At 39.5% G+C, this 18,180-nt stretch overlaps 1 protein-coding gene across 4 annotated transcripts in view; it reads left to right on the plus strand.

Annotated features, from left to right (window-relative positions):
- Positions 1-18,180, plus strand: part of NIBAN1 (niban apoptosis regulator 1) — a 155,647-nt gene that overhangs the window by 53,092 nt on the left and 84,375 nt on the right. For all 4 annotated transcript variants that reach the window (XM_014850305.3, XM_044758398.2, XM_070497119.1 and 1 more), the window contains exons 2-4: positions 8,021-8,151; positions 10,967-11,098; positions 14,485-14,599. In XM_014850305.3, coding sequence (XP_014705791.1) covers positions 8,021-8,151; positions 10,967-11,098; positions 14,485-14,599 — 378 coding nt within the window. The remainder of the gene's footprint in view (positions 1-8,020; positions 8,152-10,966; positions 11,099-14,484; positions 14,600-18,180) is intronic.

Below are 18,180 nucleotides of genomic sequence, written 5' to 3' on the forward strand. Positions count from 1 at the left end.
GTTCTCTAGAAATGCACTTTTTTCTTTTTTTACATTAGTGGCATAAATGCCTGAAGAGAAGAATTAGAAACAATAATAGAAAGATTTCAAACAAATATCCTTCCTGTGCAGAGAGAAGAAAAGTGGAATGAAATAAGAAAAAGGAAAGGACATAGGAAAATGAAAGAGAAATCCAGAGGAGACACCAGAGAACCTATTGTGTTGGAAGGGGAATCACTTAGTAAATTTCCTGGGCTTGTCGCCCAGTTTATTTAAAATCTGGCCTGATTTCTTTCTTTTCTTTTCTTCTTTTTTGCTGAGGAGGATTTGCCTTGAGCTAACACCTGTGCCAGCCTTCCTCTATTTTGTATGTGAGTCACCACCGCAGCATGGCCACTGAGGAGCAGTGTAGGCCGGCACCCGGGAACCAAACCCAGGGTGCTGAAGCAGAGCAAGCTGAACTTAACCACTAGGCCTCAGGGCTGGCCCCTGACCTGATTCCTTTTAATGAGCATATTGTGTTCATTTGCATTTGCAATCTGAAAGCAAAGAATATTTTTAGGATTTTGGAATCATCTGAGAGCCTCTGATATAATATGTGCAGAAAAAAATTGATAACTATAGTGAGACTCAGAGCAAGCGGAATCTTGTTATCTCAGTTTTTAAATTTCAGTTATATATTTTCTTCCAAACCAAAAAAGATTGGTTAATGGGCAAAAATATTATTATTTCTTCTGAATTCACAGTTCTTGTGATGCTTTCTGGAAAAGCAGCTGTGTCAGATTGGCTTAATTTTCTTTTTCACACTCTTCCCTCTCATTTTTGTAAAGAAAAAGACAGGCAATCTGCAGCTTCCTTGGTGGATATTAGACAGCTTAGAGAAGTGGCAAAATAAACAAGGTTTATTCTCATCAGATGTGTCATGAGAAAATTGGAGGCATGCTGTGAGGTAATGGCAAAATAATCTTGAAAATTTCCAAGCACTTTTTCCAAATGAAATGGAAGAAAATGTAAAGTTAGCTTCCATCTAATTATGGCTAAAGAAATATGTATGCATAAATGCACTGGCATGGATATATTTCTAATACTATTGGTTTCTTCCTCTAAAAAAGAAGAGGCCAGATTTAAAGTCTTACAGTTCTAGAAAGCTGTTCTGTGGAATTGCTGACCACGGTGAAGTTTTTATTTTTCCATAGAATAAGATAGTGGGAATTGTAACTTATAAAATGGTAGTGTGTTTTTCCCCCCTTAATGGCTCCTCCCATTTCTCTCACTTAGGTGAACCTATAAAAGTATCGTTCTACTAAATACTAGTGCAGGTGGGAGCCTCAGTTTATTTCAGTGGCTGTGGTCATTTGTAGAAAACCTTGTTTTTGCCTCTGCTCACCCACTGGAGCTGGTGCCTGGTCCCTTACATAGAATCTGCAAGTACACGTGGATTCATTGAATGCCCTTAAGGGGCTAAGCCTTGTGGCCATATTAAAGATACCGGGCCTGCTTTTAGAACAGGGATTGGGGAAAATTGAAGGTCTCTAACTGTCCAAGGCAAGTCCGTTATAAGCTTAACTCAGAGTTTTGCATCTCTTTGAGTGTGAGTTTTGGAAAGGAGGACACTGTTCTATTGGTGTTCCTAAGCCTGTCAGCTTTCTATCCAGATGCTTTCTGAGTCCAGGGAGGTCTTGGCATGACTTTGATGTGTTTAATATAAATCTTTGGGAGTGTGTTTGTATGTCTCTCTTCTGTGAATTAATATCTGAAGTAAATCACAGAGAACTTAAGTTGGTTTATATGGCTCTTATTTTTAACTCTAAGTGAAGTTTCCTCCAGGTAGGGTGCAGGGACCTATTGGCGTCAAGGCTGCCCATGAAGAAGTTTTGACTTTTTCTAGCAGAGTCTATTCGAAAACCTGTCACTCAGCACCAGTAATAAATGTGCTTAAAAAAAATAAAACACACCATTTAGTTCAATTATGGAGAATCCAATTTCTCCCCATTCTCTAAGGCATTTACTAGAAGAAGGAGAGAGAACTTGGGCATGATTCTGTGTAATTAGATTTTTGCACCTTTGTACTGTGAATTGGGATTTCTGATTTCTCCACCCTGAGGTGCAAAGTGATGGTGCTTAGGAACCCGAGACTAAAGCTAATGTTATAATTCATCACGGCTTTTAAACTTTCATAATTCGAGAAACTCTGAGGGAAATAAATAACAGCGAACATTATACTCTATGTTATAAATATTAAAAATACTTTATTTTTTAGAGCCTCTCCTCTTGTTCCCCAAAATTAATCTTCACCTGAAACCTCAACAATTTTTGAGAAGCTGTGCCCTAGGCCTAGTTAATCCTCTCATCTCTGTGGATTTGCCTCAGTTCCCAGGAAATAGCCACTTTGTTAAAATAAACCCATTTTTTTGTTTCTATATAGTTCTCCTTTATAGTAACAATAAAAATATAACATCTGAAGATTGTGATTTTTGTTTTTGGCAATGTCATAGGAAAAACCAAACATGAATTGTTAAATAAGACTGCCTACAAAATATTATAGTCTCAACTATTAAAAAACATTATAAGAAAAGATTAGAAGGAAATATAGCAAAAGTAGTGTTTGGATTTTTTATATCTTTCTGTACTTATGAGCCACTTTTCTAAAAGTGATTAAAACAGGAAGGCATCTGAATATTTCAGAGAAGGTTTTAGAATATCTCATAGTTGTGTTGACGCTGGGAATGATGAGGAACTAGGAATAATCCACTATAAACAATATCTTTCAAGGAAGAAAACTATTGATAAAGAGTAGATTTGAGTTGAGCCACCACAGAACTGGAAAGTTAACAAAGAACTTTCTAGAATGAGAAAATATACAGATCTGTCACATTCTTCAGACTTCATATGTTTTATCTAGACCCTTATATGTTTCCCGTGTTTACAGACTGATCAAGGAAAATAAACTGAGAAAGACTTTTGTTTGTAAATAATTCCCCATGTATAGTTTCATGGACAAATTCATCTAAAAGCATAAAAGGAATTAACTTGCAAGAGTCTGATGTTTTTAAAAACAAATGAGTTTGGAGACTGGATATTTTTTAATAATAAATATTCAATCTGAGAACTGTACCTTTCTCCTTTGTTGGGGCATTGGCATGAGTTTCATGATTATAATGCATTGTCATTTGCTTTACTCTTTTAAATATTACTCAGCTATTCTTCCATTCATTCAACAAATGTTTGCTGAGTACATAAGTATGGTATACCCTTGAAGGAGAGATAAGCTATCTTTAAACAGCTGTAGCAAAAGTGTTGCAGGGTTTTGGGAGAATGCCAAAGAAGGTGAGATTATTTCCAGCTGGGGAAAGCCAAAATGGCTTCTTCTTAGGTTGGGATTGCCATCTTGCCTTGAAGGGTCTGCAAGTGGCTGGCAGGGTATTTAGGGGAGGAAGGACGAGTGAGGGCATGGCCATGTACAGAGGACAAGGAGGTTTCGTTTGAGCAGCAGAGGTAGGAAATAAGGACAGTTGGGGCCGGATCACAGGGCCCTTGGTGCTAGGCTAAGCGGTTACTGCTCAAGGCAGCGGGGACTGTTGAAGGTTTTTAGGAAGGTAGTGACATGGTCTTGCCGCAATGTGTCAAGTGAAATTGGGCCAGGACACGGAGGATTCTGCCTCTATGACTATGAGGTGTGCCTCTTACAGCTTTCAAAAGTTCCCTAGAAGTGTTAATGGCAAGACTTGGTTCTGAAGGACGGTTCCTCACTTCAACATCTGGGCCATGGTAACTTGTGCTGGCTTTCTCTCGAGTGGGACCATGGTGCCAGCTTGGATTCAGCTCTTTCAGCCTTGGACTCACTCTGGCCACTTTCCAGAATCTTCTTCTGCCACACAGACCAAACTTTGGCTTATTACCCAGAACCCTCTAGGATCTATGTGTCAGAATTGGCACTCCCCTTTCCCACCCTAGTTTTGACTCTTTTGTTTCTCTTTTGGAGCTGAGAGCTAGTAAGTTCCTTTGCTCTGCTGAGCTAGGGTAGGTCAAGAGACTTTTACAATGTTGTTGAGAGATAATAAATACTTGATTGAAGGTGGGGTGATTGGGATGGGAAAAGGGGATGGATTTAAGAAATATTGTGGAAATAGAAGTGACGAGATCTGATGATTGAATATGGGAGTGAGGGAGAAGGAATCAAACGATAGTGCTGAGTTTCTGAGTCAGTATGAATTCAAATGGTTTTAAAAGGGCCAGAAGATACTTTTCTTACTTTTACAAGATCGAACTGAAACAAAGTGTTGTGGACAGAGCTGTTGAAAGGGCTTCTTTTGGCTTTAGTGATGGTTACCCTGAAGGGTGTTATGAGCAGCCTTGTCAAGTTAGATGTACCAACACGATGCCCAGTACAGACTGCAATAATAATAGGTTTAGAAGAAATACGCCTGTGCCAAAAATGCTGGCACAACCAAAATGGGGAAGAAGCCCTTCCATTGGTTCTAGTCTTTCTATAATTGAGTAACCTGTTTTTGGTGAAAGACTTGGCATTGGGTTTTACAAACAATTTAGGGAAAGGAATGTGATACTAAATGGAGGGGAGGATGAAGGCAATTCGATACTCAAGAATCTTGAAAACTGTGACAAACAAACTGGTTTCAGCTGAGGTTGTTTTATGTGGAGCCTGTGGGTGATCCACTTATTTGAATGTTTTCACGGTGGAATATTAAATGATAGTAATAATAGTCAAATTTATTCAGGAACCAAAGTATCAGGCGCTGCTCTAGGTACTTTTTTACCTGCAGAATATCTCGTTTAATCCTCAGAAAACCCTGTGAAAATGGGCACATTATTAACCACATTTAATAGGTGAGAAAATTGAAGGTCAGAGAGAGAGAGACTCAGTGTAACACAGCTACTAACGCATGCTTTTTGCTTTGGCCCATTAATGCTAATATTGTATTTAGTTGGTTTTAATTCAAGGATGCACTGAGGGCCTCTTACGTGCTGGGAAGTGCTCCTGAAACATCTGTGAAGGTGTAGGTTGTTTGTTTCGAGCCTGCAGTGAGTGAGGCGGCTGTGCCCTGTGCAGCTGGGCAGGATGGTCCCAGTTAAAAGTACTGCTTTTGGCTTCTCCTTGATTCCTTAGTTCAGCTTAAGGACCTTCCCCTGGTGTTGGCTTGATTGCTCCGTCATCACCATTATCATCATTGATTTAATTACTATGGATTATCGAACACTGTCTATGTGCCAGCTATAGAGCTGAACGCTTTACTGCGTTATTTCGTGTAATTATTACGATAACACTATGAGATTGCTCTTCTTTTTATCTTCATTTTATACAAGGGGAAGCAACTCGAATGAGGTTCCACTGCTGGTAAGTAGCAGAGATGGGACCCAAACCGCTGTCTGTCTGACTCCAGTCCATCTTCCTAACCACAGTAGTACTTTGCCCCAACACCAGGCTTTTCTCTAATTGTCAAGATTCCTAGAACCCTCTAGGATCTTCCTTTATTGTGTTTTAGATAGGCTTAATCTAAAATCTACATTCATCTTGGGACTCACATTAGATTCTTTTCCTCCTAGAACTTGTGATTTAACCCTAAAACTAGCTGTTTTATTCACATTCTGAACGAGTCATTAAGTTAATTACCCAAGGAAGTTGTAATCCCTTTTTTATAAATGCTGCCTGGTGGATGACGTGTTGATGGTACCATATGTAGATATTCAAATCACAGAAGCATCTTTCTCATACATTGGGAGGGAGTGGTGGCAGCTTAGCATCTTAGTAGAAGCAGGGCATCCTTGAGTCAGGCTTTGTGATGTGGCAGGAAATCAGGTTTCAAAGCTTTGTAGAGCTCATCATAAAATGACATCCACCTCCTTTCATTTAAATCCAAGTGCTTGCAAGAGCGCAAAACTTAGCATCAGAAATTAATAAGCTTCTCTTCTGATTGACAAAATAGTGGTCACTTAGACACAAAGGGCAAGTTTTGTTAATTGTTTATATGTTTCAGTGAGATGAGACATTCTTCCCATTGTGGGAATTCTCAGAGATGTCCCCCTCCTATGTAAGAAAATTATAGACAAGGATGTAGAATTTTACGTCATATGTAGTATATAAAAGCTAATAAAAGTAATAACCAATTAGGTAGTTACAAAGCCAGAGTATATTAAAGTATTATGCAAATACTGATTAATAGTAATACCATAAACTCACAGAGCAAGGAAGAGCATGCCTGATTCAAATTATAGGAGCTTTTATTTGCATTTCTACAGAACTTATTATTAGTCGGTCTCAGAGCACCTTGCAAGTAATAATTATTAAAGCCCATAAATATGACCAGAAAATGTCATTTCATTGATGTTAGAATAAGCAAGAATTTCCCTTTACCTCATACGTATTGTGAGACCTAAATACCGGAGCTAAAGTAAGATTCTCCATATTCGGAGAATATTTATACATCATGGGTGTTTTGGGCTATTAGTTCATAGGTATAGAAGTGAAAGGGGTAAAAGACCACATGTGTACGGTGATGGATGGCAGTTAGACTTTGGATGGTGAACACGATGTAGTCTTCACAGAAATCGAAGTATGATGATGTACACCTGAAATTTATATAATGTTATAAATCAATGTTACCTCAATAAATAAATTATTAAAAATTTAAAAAAGGAAGTTGGCAGCTATGGATTCAAGTTCTCATATTATTCCATTTATATGGTTAGAACTATTTCCTAATTTTTGAAATTTTCCATGCATGATAGCTCTAAACAAATCTTGCCAGTAAGTTATATTTTAATATTTCTCTGTGACTATAATATCAAATTTGAAAACAAAAATTATGCCAAGTGCACATGAAAGTATTTAAAAATATTTTGGAATGTCATATCGGGTGTGTTTTTTCTCGAGCTAATATCTTATTCCAAGGACCAGCAGTCATTCCTTGTGAGCACAGTCAGGGGGACCTGTATTTGTTTCTATGCTCTGTAGCAAGTCCGTGAAAGGATGTGAAGATTTCTGGTCTGCTTCAGAATGCTCCTTTGCCCTTTCTCTCCTATTTCTCCTTCTCCTTTCCCTCCTTTGCAACTTCCCTTCTCTCTAAAGCTAAGCACAGGTTGGAAAACCTCAAGAATATTCTCAGTGTCGGTTTCTCCCTCTCTCCATCTTGAGTCTTCAGCTCCCCCCATACAGCTGATCCAGAGCTTTATTTTCTTCCGGTGCTGAAAGACCATATGGCAGTTGCTGGTCACTATTGTGAGGCAGCTGTACTTCCAGGGTTACACTTCATTGTCACATAGATTCCAAGAAAGGCGTGGACTAGTGAGCACCTTCCTTTATAGTTAGGGACACTGGAGCCCGGAGAGAATGAGTGAGTTGATGGAGGTGGTACAGCTATTTTCTGCCTCGCTGGAACTGGGACCAGAACTTGGGTCTCTAGATTCTTAAACCAAAGCGTTTCTCTCTACCTCGTGGTAATTATATAATGCTTTGAGTCACAAAAAATTTTAAGCTGGAAACATAAGAGCAGAACTAAAAGAAACAGTTTATTGATTCTATCCAGGGCTGTGGATCAGCAAGACTAGAGGTGGAGTCTCAGGGATCTGAAGCAAAATGGATTGATGTGTGTGCGGAGTTGAAATGGTGGACCCCGGGATTACTGTTGTGTAGGAGTTGAATGGCTGGTGGTAGATGGTAATGAAGAGCAAGTTGAAGTGGAGAACAGGGTGAGGGAGAATGGCAGCTGTAGAAGGGTTAGGAGGATGGTTGAATTCATGGCCGTGGCAATGGGTTGTTGACATAAAACAAAGAAAAATTCTATTGTTTACTGGATGAGTGGTTCATAGGGACCAAAAAGTCTCTCCGGATGATGCCAGAAGGGGAAGGAGTGACAAAGCCATGTGCAGCAGGTATCAAAGTTCTCAGGGATTGTGCGCTAATAACACATGCCTGGGAAACGGTGGTGTTTGGGAGACTGGAGGGGTGTTTATAGAATTATGTAGATATATGTCTATTCTGTGAGAGAGGTTATGCTTTTCAACTCTAGTTTTCATATTTTTCCAGGGAAAACTGAGGCTGCTATCAAAAACTTCAGTCCCTACTACAGTCGCCAGTACTCTGTGGCTTTCTGCAATCATGTACGCAGTGAAGTGGAACAGCAAAGAGATTTCACATCACAGATTTTGAAGACCAAGGTAACTCATGGACATTTGGTTTATATATTTCTCCCACTTATGAGGGCTTTATAACTCATAAAGTTTCTGACATAAACCGTAATTTGAATGGCAGTTTAAAAAATCTGTTCTCAAATCATTTCATGTTCAAAAAACTCTATATGCCTGGAAGTTAGATCTTGCTGGTGGTATAATCTATATAAAAAGAAAACTAGCATGATTTAATTTTATGTTTTTCCCACATTGATTCTTTTATATGAGGAAATTTGACTTGCTGTAGTGAAGTTCAATTAAAAAAAGTCATAATTTCAGTGCCTCATACTATGGGCATTTTTATTTTGGTCATTGATCAAATATGATTTTCTCTTCTAATCCTCTAACTTATTCTTTCTCCTTTGCTCCATTATAATAATTACCCACAACCTCAACAACTATTTGTTGACACCTATTATGTGCCAGGCCGTATTCCAACAACTGGGGAACAAGACAAATTCTCTGCTTCCTGTTTATATTCAAATGTAGGAGACAGGCAATAAACAAATAAACTAATGAATATCACATGATAATAAATACTACAAAGAAAAATAAGGCAGGAGTTTTATTTTAGAGATGATGGTCAGAGAAGCCCTCTATGGAGATCACATTTGAATAGAAACTAGAGTGAAATAAGAGTAGACTGTGTGAATATCTGTGGCAAGAGTATTCTGGGCAGGTGGAAGAGCAGGTGCAAAAACTCTGCAGCAGTTGTTAGCACATCAGGAAGGCTCGTGTGCTGAGAGCAGTTTGAACAAGGGAGAAGGGATGAGAAATGACTGCAGAGTGACAGGTAGGGACCCGTAGACCACGATAAGTGTTTTTATTTTAAATATGGATAGGAAGTTATTGGAGGGTATTTAATACAGGGTGACTTACAATTTTAAGCGATCTTTCTTTCCTCTCTATAGTGAATAGACTATGGGGAGGGACAAGAGGGGAAATTGGAGACTAAAGAAGAAGACACGGTAGCAGTCCAAGAGAAGGATGATGGCAAATTGGACTAGGGTGCTGGTGGTGGCACTTGTGAGGAAAGGTCCAAGTCAAGATGTATTTGAAATAGAGCTGACAGACTTGCTGATGGATTCATCAGAGAGATAATAGACAAAGAAAGACGAATAGGAGATAATAGAGGAAGAGAGAACTCAGTGATGACTTCTTGGTTTTTAGCCTCAGCAAATAAGTGGATGGAGTTGCCTTTTACTCACATAGAAGAGTCAGAGGTAGATGGGAACTATGAGTTCACTTTTGGCCAAGTTGAGTTTAAGTGCTTATTTGACATACAGCTGTGGTAATATTGAGTAGGTAGTTGAATGTTCTGATCTGGAGTTCGATGGAGAGGCTGAGGCTGGAGAATAGAAATTTGGGAGTTGTTAGTTTATAACTGGTTTTAAAGCCAGAGGACATAATTGAGGGAGAAGATAGACAGAAAAGAAGAAATTCCATGACCAAGCCCTGGTGCCTCCACCATTTGGAGGTCAGAAAAAGGAGAAGAATCCAGCAAGATGGACTGAGAAGAAATAGCTGTGGAGTAAGGGAAAAATCCAGAAAGCGTAATGTGCCAGAAGGCAAATAAAGAGGGGTTTTCTAGAAGGACAAAGTGACAAATGGGTGAAATACTACTGAGAGCTTAGGTAGACGAATAGATGTAGCAGCATGAGTATGTAGGATAACGATTGTTATCTCCATAAAACAGTTATTCTCAAAATTCAGAGAGCTTCATAAAAATGCAAATTCTGGCCACACCCCCAGAGATTCTGATATAGCAAGTCTAGAGTGAGGCTCCATTTTTAACAACCGTATCCATTGATTTAAGAGGCCCAGGTTTAAGAAGTGCTCTACATAAGAACTATGAAGTTTAGCTTGTATGTGGATTCAGTCTCATTTAAAGAGACGACTGAAGTCTGCAAATGCCTCATTATCTCTCAGGATAGAACATTAAGCCCTGGACTTCGTGAGGGTATTTATTTAATCTCTTAGACGATTCTTAAAAAGATTAGCGAATCTATCTTCTCTGTATGGTTCATGTAAATTTTGCTTGAAAGTGGAGGGATGAGTTTCTAAAGGCACTATGGCTTTTTAATAAAGGGAAAATAGATGTAAATTCAGTGACATGTGAAAGACAGGAGGCCCATTGCTATATTGTGAGATAATATGGAAATTGCACCATGAGGCAGGATGGGAATTATCCTTCACACAGATGGCCCAATGCAAGACCTAAGAAGAAATCTAACAGAGACTCCCCTGCAGCACATATGTCACCAGGGTTAATGAGAAATCCTTGAACTTTTAAGTAGAAGAGGTAGAACACAGGTTTGCTGGCTTGCCTGCTTGTTCTTTAACCAGAGAGCAAACGTGGTCTCCTTGAGGAGCATGGGGATGGGTTAAGTGTTTATAGCCTGGGTCCTATTTCATATTCAGGCTGTTATGATAAATGTCCACAACGTGTACTTAACTGCCTCACTCCCTCTCTCCCATAGAGTTTATCAAGGATTTATTAAGTGCCACATGTATATAAGGCAGAAATTTATTACTATAATCCCTTCTACCATATGATTCTGCTCCGGTAGCATAGTGGAGGGAGATGGAAATCACAAAAATACCAATAAGACAGATATTTGTATTTGGTCAGGAGGAGAAGGAAGGGGAAGTGTGGAGGGAGGGAAGGAAGCAAGAATTTCCCCAGGATCTCAGCACAAGACAGTTTCCTAAAATATTCCTTGAAATACCACGGATAGACCTGGTGGTAGCACAGGTGTGTGATCTTTTGTTGTGACGGTTACTTGTATTCATCTTCTTTAAGCCACCACTGGAGCCTGGAACTGTTTTGTATGAAGCAGAGCTATCCCAGTTTGCTGAAGATATAAAGAAATGGAAGGAGAGATACATTGTAGTTAAAAATGATTTTGCTGTGGAGAGCTATGAGAACAAAGAGGTAAGACATTTCCTTGTTACCGTAGGTTCTTGCAATATTCTTTTTTTTTTTTTTTTTTTTAAGATTTTATTTTTTTCCTTTTTCTCCCCAACGCCTCCCGGTACATAGTTGTGTATTCTTCGTTGTGGGTTCTTCTAGTTGTGGCATGCGGGACGCTGCCTCAGCGTGGTCTGATGAGCAGTGCCATGTCCGCGCCCAGGATTCGAACCAACGAAACACTGGGCCGCCTGCAGCGGAGCGTGTGAACTTAACCACTCGGCCACGGGGCCAGCCCCTCTTGCAATATTCTTAAACATTGGCTGGGTTGATTGGCATGCCCTTACCCTCAGGATTGATTGATTTAATAAGAACTCACTCATGCAGGTACTCATTTCACTTGACAGATATCTATTGAGTGCCTATTATATGATAAGTGGTATAGAAGGTTCTGTGCATTTAGCAGTAGATCAGACAGATGCTTGCAGTCTAGTGGGTAAGACAGACTTTGAACAAGTAATTGCAAGTGAGTATGAAAATAGAAGTTTATACCAAGTGACCAGTGCAGGAGCCTTTCCTATGACCATTGAGTCACCTCCTTGATATCTCACCCTCTCTGCTGTGTGTCTCCATGTCTTCCCACTCTTAAGCCTCCTATATGATAGGTGGCTGAGGAGTTATTTAATAAAATTATGATTGAGTTTGCATGGGATCCTAGGAATTCAGAACATTTCACATACTTTATTCCACTTAGGGATTTTCTTCGCTTATTCCTGGTTATCTCATTATTTTCCTTGTCTGTAAAATGTGGAGAGAATGAGATAATGTATATAAAGTGCCTAACACCTGGAGGACTTCAGTATTTATTTCTTTCCCTAAGTAGGGAGGTAACATGGTATAGGAGAAAGAACACTGGGCAGTGAATTTGGAAAACTACAGTTTAGGTCAAGCCTCAGTTAAACTAGAGCGTTAGGCTGAATGATCCCATTGGTTCTTTCCAGATCTCATTCTGTACACACATTTCGTCCACATAAATTCTCAAACTCCCTTTGAGATGAATAGTTACTATTTGCCAGTTAAACATAGTAACAGATTTAAAACTCTGCTCTCCTGACTCTAAGTTCAAGAGCAGTCAGAACAACCTCCAGGGCTGCGCTGAGCGAGATGCCTGAGGCTAAAGCATAAGGAAGAGGCTTCAGGCTGGCAGACCAATGTTTCCTTCCCATTTCTGATGGAAAATAGAAATAAAATATAGTGTAGACTTATTCCACAGGCTAGCTAGAAAACAGTGAGTATGCTCCCTTCATCTCCATGTTTGAGGATTAAAGAAATGAATGCATTGAGGCGCTCAGCATAGTGCCAAGCGCCAGCAGAACCCAAATTGCACTTGTCGATATGATTTCTACTAACTAATTGGCGGGAAACACTCAGAGCCTGCTCTTGGATTTATTGAGGTTTTCACCACACTTGGCACTAACTAAAGTTTCATTTTGAATCAAATTTTTTTTTTAAAGATTCTTTTAAATTTTTTTCCTTTTTCTCCCCAAAGCCCCCAGGTACATAGTTGTATATTCTTCGTTGAGGGTCCTTCTAGTTGTGGCATGTGGGACGCTGCCTCTGCGTGGTTTGATGAGCAGTGTCATGTCCGCGCCCAGGATTCGAACCAACGAAACACTGGGCCGCCTGCAGCGGAGCGCGCGAACTTAACCACTCAGCCACGGGGCCAGCCCCCCATTTTGAATCAAATTTTGGTGTTTTTCCTCTTTTCGTTTTTTTAAGCTTGCTCCCTCAACTTGCAATTTGTGGACAATTCTTTGCTTTGCTCATCCTTTTCGAATGAACTTGTTCGGGTTGTTAAAATATGGTCACTGAATTTATAACCAAACATTAAAAAAAAGTGGGGATTAAAGAAAATGCCCATGCAGCTTGCCATAATTGCTCAAAGTTTTAATAATATCCTGTTTTTTGATTTATAGAAAGGTGTATTTTTTTTTAATTACACCTGAGAATTATACATTAGGTACCTATAAATTGCCTATTGTTTTACTGCAAGTCCAGTTTCGGCTGGTAATTAAGCAGGAAAAAATGAATCATTCTCATTGGATAATCACTTCCCACTTCCTGTATGCTTGCACTGGGGCTGCACAGATCCAGGAATGAATCCTGGCTTTGTCTACTCACCACTGGGCCATTGGCAAGTTATTTACCTTCTTTGGGCTTCATTTTTCTCATTTATAAAATGGAAATGATAACTAATTTATAGTGCTGCTTTGAGGATTAAATATATAATGCTTATAAAAGCCAAGATTGAAGCTTGTTATAACAAATAAGACAATTCAGATTTGAGGCCAGTCTGAATCAAACTGCTCCTAGACTTTCTCAAAATCACACGACTTCAGTTTCTTCTCTGTTGTGCTTAAGCAAGTGATTAGCGGTTCTTGCAAGTGTGAAAATAACCTTCTTAGATATAAGAGTTTCTTTTGTTTGACTCTCTTCAGTCACTATCTTGTTGATGCAGAATGTATTATTGTTATTCTGATTTTCTTGCCCTGAGCAACATTATTTTAATTATTCCCAAGAAGACACTCTAGATTTTGAGCCCCACAGTTTCTTGGTTTCAATTCTCAACTTGCTTTTAGCTTGTTAGTCTCAAAATTTTGCCTTGACTTAAGCCCTCCCATCAGATGCACATACTTACATTTTATCTTATCTGTATGTCCTTGTGGGTTTATCGGCTTAACAAACAGCTTGCGTTCTTTAGCACTGCTCTGCAAATCTTTGACATTTCCAAAACAGCAGAGCTTTTTGTCTGCTGGCCAGAATTTGTGTTGATGTCATAGATTCTGTACTTCTGTCCCAGATCATTTTACTGCAAAACAGTCTCAGGTCTGAGGGCAGTGGTGGCATATGTTATCATGGCAACATTTTTATGTTTTTGGTGAAAATCCATGGCAACCCTAATTGTAGTTACGAGTCCCACAGTCTCATTAGTCATCAGTCTCCAAGCATCTTTGCAGTAAATGTCTGTAGGTGTCGTCATCCTTGTGGTTATTAGAATGATTCAGGTGCTGCCATCTGATATGGTAAGTGTGATGCAGAATTTCTAGAAGTTACTGCGATTACGTTTTCCCCATTTGAGAAACATCCCTACAGTGAATCTCTCTGAGATTAGGGACTGTGATTTACTGTGTGGTAACCATCACACCAAAGTCCTAAAGTGACACCTTGCAAGTAGTAGGTATGCAAAATATATTTTTTAAATAAATGGCTCTTACTCAATGACATAGTGTAGGAATTGCTGTCTCTGAGTGTATGTGTCTGGGTCTGTCTGTCAGTTTCTAATATTCCTGATATTTTCCAAAAATCCAAATGGGAAAAAAAATCACTCATTTACGCTTTTCCTTTCCCAGGCCTATCAGAGAGGAGCTGCTCCTAAAAGCCGAATTCTTCCAGCTGGTGGCAAGGTAGTAACATCAGAAGAAGAATACAATTTATTATCTGATCGGCATTTCCCAGACCCCATTGGTGAGTGGCTGAGCATTCTTTCCCAAGGCAAAATTCCTAAACTTGCTTTGTTTGGCTAGACTGGTGGTTCTCAGGGGGAACGGGATTTCACTCTGCAGGGACGTTTGGCAGTGTCTGGAGACATTTTTGGTTGTCACAACTTGGGGGGATGGTGTTCCAGGCATTCAGTGGGTAGAGGCCCGTGATGCTGCTAAGTATCCTGTAAGGCACAAGACAGCCCCTCACAATGAAGAATTATCTGACAAAATATCAATAGTTGCCGAGGTTGAGAAACCTTGGGATGCGCACACATTCTCCATAGACAAACGGAAGATGTAATTTCTCTAATTTAGGTAAACACTGTACTGCTTCTATTATTTTAAATCACAGTCAGTAATACATAAGTCAGTTACGGTGCTTCTAGCACATGGAAAATGTACCATTTGTCAGACATCCTGAGGGTTTGGAACAGATCACAAGCATTAATAGCAGTACACAGGACAGCAGAAATAAATAGGCAGGACCCAGTCTGTGAAATGTGCAATCCCATCCTTCAGTAAGCAAGCCTGGACCTGTCAGGGAATATTATTTTTCTAATTTTAGGGTGATATGCAATAAAATATCCTGAATTGACAAAGTACTTTGAACAAGCATTACAGTAACTCATAGCTGCTGTGTAAAAAAGCATGGCATTAATTAGCATATCTATAAATAGTAGTTGGATGCAGCCATGGAAAGAGCATTGAACTGAGAATTTGGAGACTAGAGTTTTATCTAGTTCTAGACTAGATTTTTATCAAGTGTTTTTCTCTAACAGTTGCCGAAACTCTCTGGTTTCTGTTTCTCTAACTCTGGGGCCCTCAACTAGAAAATCTAGAAGGATCTTTCCAGGTCTAACATACTTTGATTCTCATTCATTCCAGTCTTTCCATGTAGAGAAAGTAATGGATAATATATAGACCAGACAGCACATTTCATAGAGATTCATGAACTGTGGATAATGTAATCACTTCATCTGGCTTTGTGTAAATCATGCCACACAGCAATTACTTGGTTTCTTGAAGAGAGCCCTGGTTCTTATTAATGGGTCTAATCATTTCATTGGAATTTATGGAGAAAAATATAATAATTTTATCAATTGCTACAGAATGCTTAGCATAGTGTTTTTAATAACCCCATGATAGGATTAGTACATGGACCATAAACCTAGATTAACAAACTATTACTGAGTAATCCAAGCTAAAGCAACACTTTATGTGCACTGTACATATTATCATATTTTCTTTCAACATCTGCTTATATGTCATCTTGGCTCTGAAGCTGATGCTAGAAATGGGGATACCAACATCTTGACTCTTCAGAACCTCTCCAAAAGAACTTTCCAATGAAACCAGTCAGAACAAACAATATATTTATTGATTTATTGATGAAATCATATCAGAAGGAATGAAAAGGAATAAAAAACACAAGCCCTGTGTGACTAGTGCCATTTGGCTCAGGGCTTCAGCTGGGGCAGTTCAGTGACTTTTTTTATTGTATGGTGTGGCCTTTTGAGTTTTTAAAAATAGAATATTCTACAGTAGATCATCTGTGATATCCTTGTAACTCAACTCAGAAAAAATGCAGGCTAATGGCATCCGGAAAATTGTTGTAAAAGGTTAAATGAGAGATAACCAGAGGTTAATAGGAGTGAATTTTATGGGGCTTGCTGTAGCTTTTAAATGCAAAGGGTCAATGTTGCTTTCAGTTGTTTGCACAAAATGGTGACATCTTGGAAAGGGCAAGGAGAATTGTTTCATGAAACCATGTTAACAGAAGCACTCACTGTGTGATATAGTTCTGTTGGAAAGAATAAAGACACAATAAAAGATGGGAGGAATTAACCTCACTTGAGGATAATCACTAGGGATTTATTAATAAATATGTCTTCTTTATACAATAGTCTGCTAAGATGATATATCAAAAATGCCCCCACATTTTACTACAGTGATTCATTTATTTGGCATTTTACTAGTTAGAATCTAGTTTTCTACACACAACAAAAAACTCAAATTAAATACATAAGGTTTTAAATATTTGGATATTAGGTCCAGGGCTGGTATGGCAGTTCCATAAATGTCAGAGAGTCTTTCTAGCTTTCCCCCCTTTATCTCCAGGTTTTGGCCCTTGTTTACATAGTCCAAGGTGGCTGCTGGAGCACCAGCCATGGCTTTCTCATTCCAGACAGCAGGAGGGAGAATAGAGGAGGAGGTGGAGACACTCCCTCTCTTGAAGGATACTTCCAGGAAGTTTCACTGCCACTTCAATGTACATCCCACTGGCCAAAACTTAGTGGCGGTGGCACACCAAGCTGCAATGGAGGCCAGAAATGTAGTCTTTATTCTCTGCAGTCACTTGCTTAACTAAAAGTCAGGGATTTTATTACTGGGAAAGAATCAGAGAATAGATAATGCGTTACAACTGGAAGTCTCTGCTACAGAGTTCCATCATTCATTCGTTTATTTGTTCATTCATATATTGATTCATTCTTATGTTATGATGTGCCGGGTATTTTGCTAGGTACTGATGGGCCAAAGTTTGTGCTTCCAGTGCATTCTACTCTGTTACCTTCAGATTTCAGGACACTGAAACAGGGCTCCCATATATGCCCAAGAAATCTATTCTTTCTCTAGGCCAATCTTGGTTTATTAATTTGCCAGCAGCAAGACTCAGTTTCTGGAGCCTCCATTATGGTTATGCTCCATTTCTTAGTATGCCCAGTGCTTTCTATAAACTCTTGGAGAGTCCTCCTTCCCTTCCTTTCCCTGAGATTGGTACCCATTGTGTAGGCAGGGAGTACAGAGCTAATTTTTTTTGCTTGTTCTTCATGACTCTAGAAATAGGCTGGGGCTCATTTAACCAAGTGCAATATAACATAATTGGAATGCATGGAAGGGGATAAAGTTTAGGTAGGGAATCTGAATAGTAGTTTAACATGAGTTTCCTGGAATTGATTTTGAGGAAAGAGGGAAAAGTTCATTGTTTAAGGCTTTTAAAATTTCCTAGGACAATGTAGCACACGTATTCATTCAACAAACTGCAGTTGAACATATGCTAGGTTCCATGACCTTGCCACGGACTAAGGATACAGAGATGTAAGATGCAGTCTCCATGGTCTCGGAGCTCTGGGGCGGTTGTTCTGCTTCTTGGGGAGGGGAACCATGTGAGAACCAGTTGGGGAGCTTATCTCAATCTGCTCACCCACCCTGAGTGTCAGTGCCAGACATGGAAACAGGTCATTACGGTATTTTGGGAGAACAAGTTAGGGAGCACCCAACTCTTTCTGTGGTGGCAGGGGAGGCAGATTTTGGACTGACTTTTGTAAGATGAATGAGAATTTTCTTTTCAAAACCATGATGGAAGGGAAGAAGGAAAAGGTGATATGAACTGCAGAAACAATGTGCAAAGAAACAGAATGGGTCACCACGCTAGAGAGAGTAGAGACTGAGAGTGGAGGGAAACCAGCACAGAACGGGGCAAACACCAGCGCTAACGGGGGCATGGAGAGAAGGGGCAGAGGAGCCATCAACGATGACAAAGAAGAAACAATTCTTAACAAGCAC

This window comes from Equus asinus, chromosome 25, assembly GCF_041296235.1.
Source record: "Equus asinus isolate D_3611 breed Donkey chromosome 25, EquAss-T2T_v2, whole genome shotgun sequence".
NCBI classification, from domain to species: domain Eukaryota; kingdom Metazoa; phylum Chordata; class Mammalia; order Perissodactyla; family Equidae; genus Equus; species Equus asinus.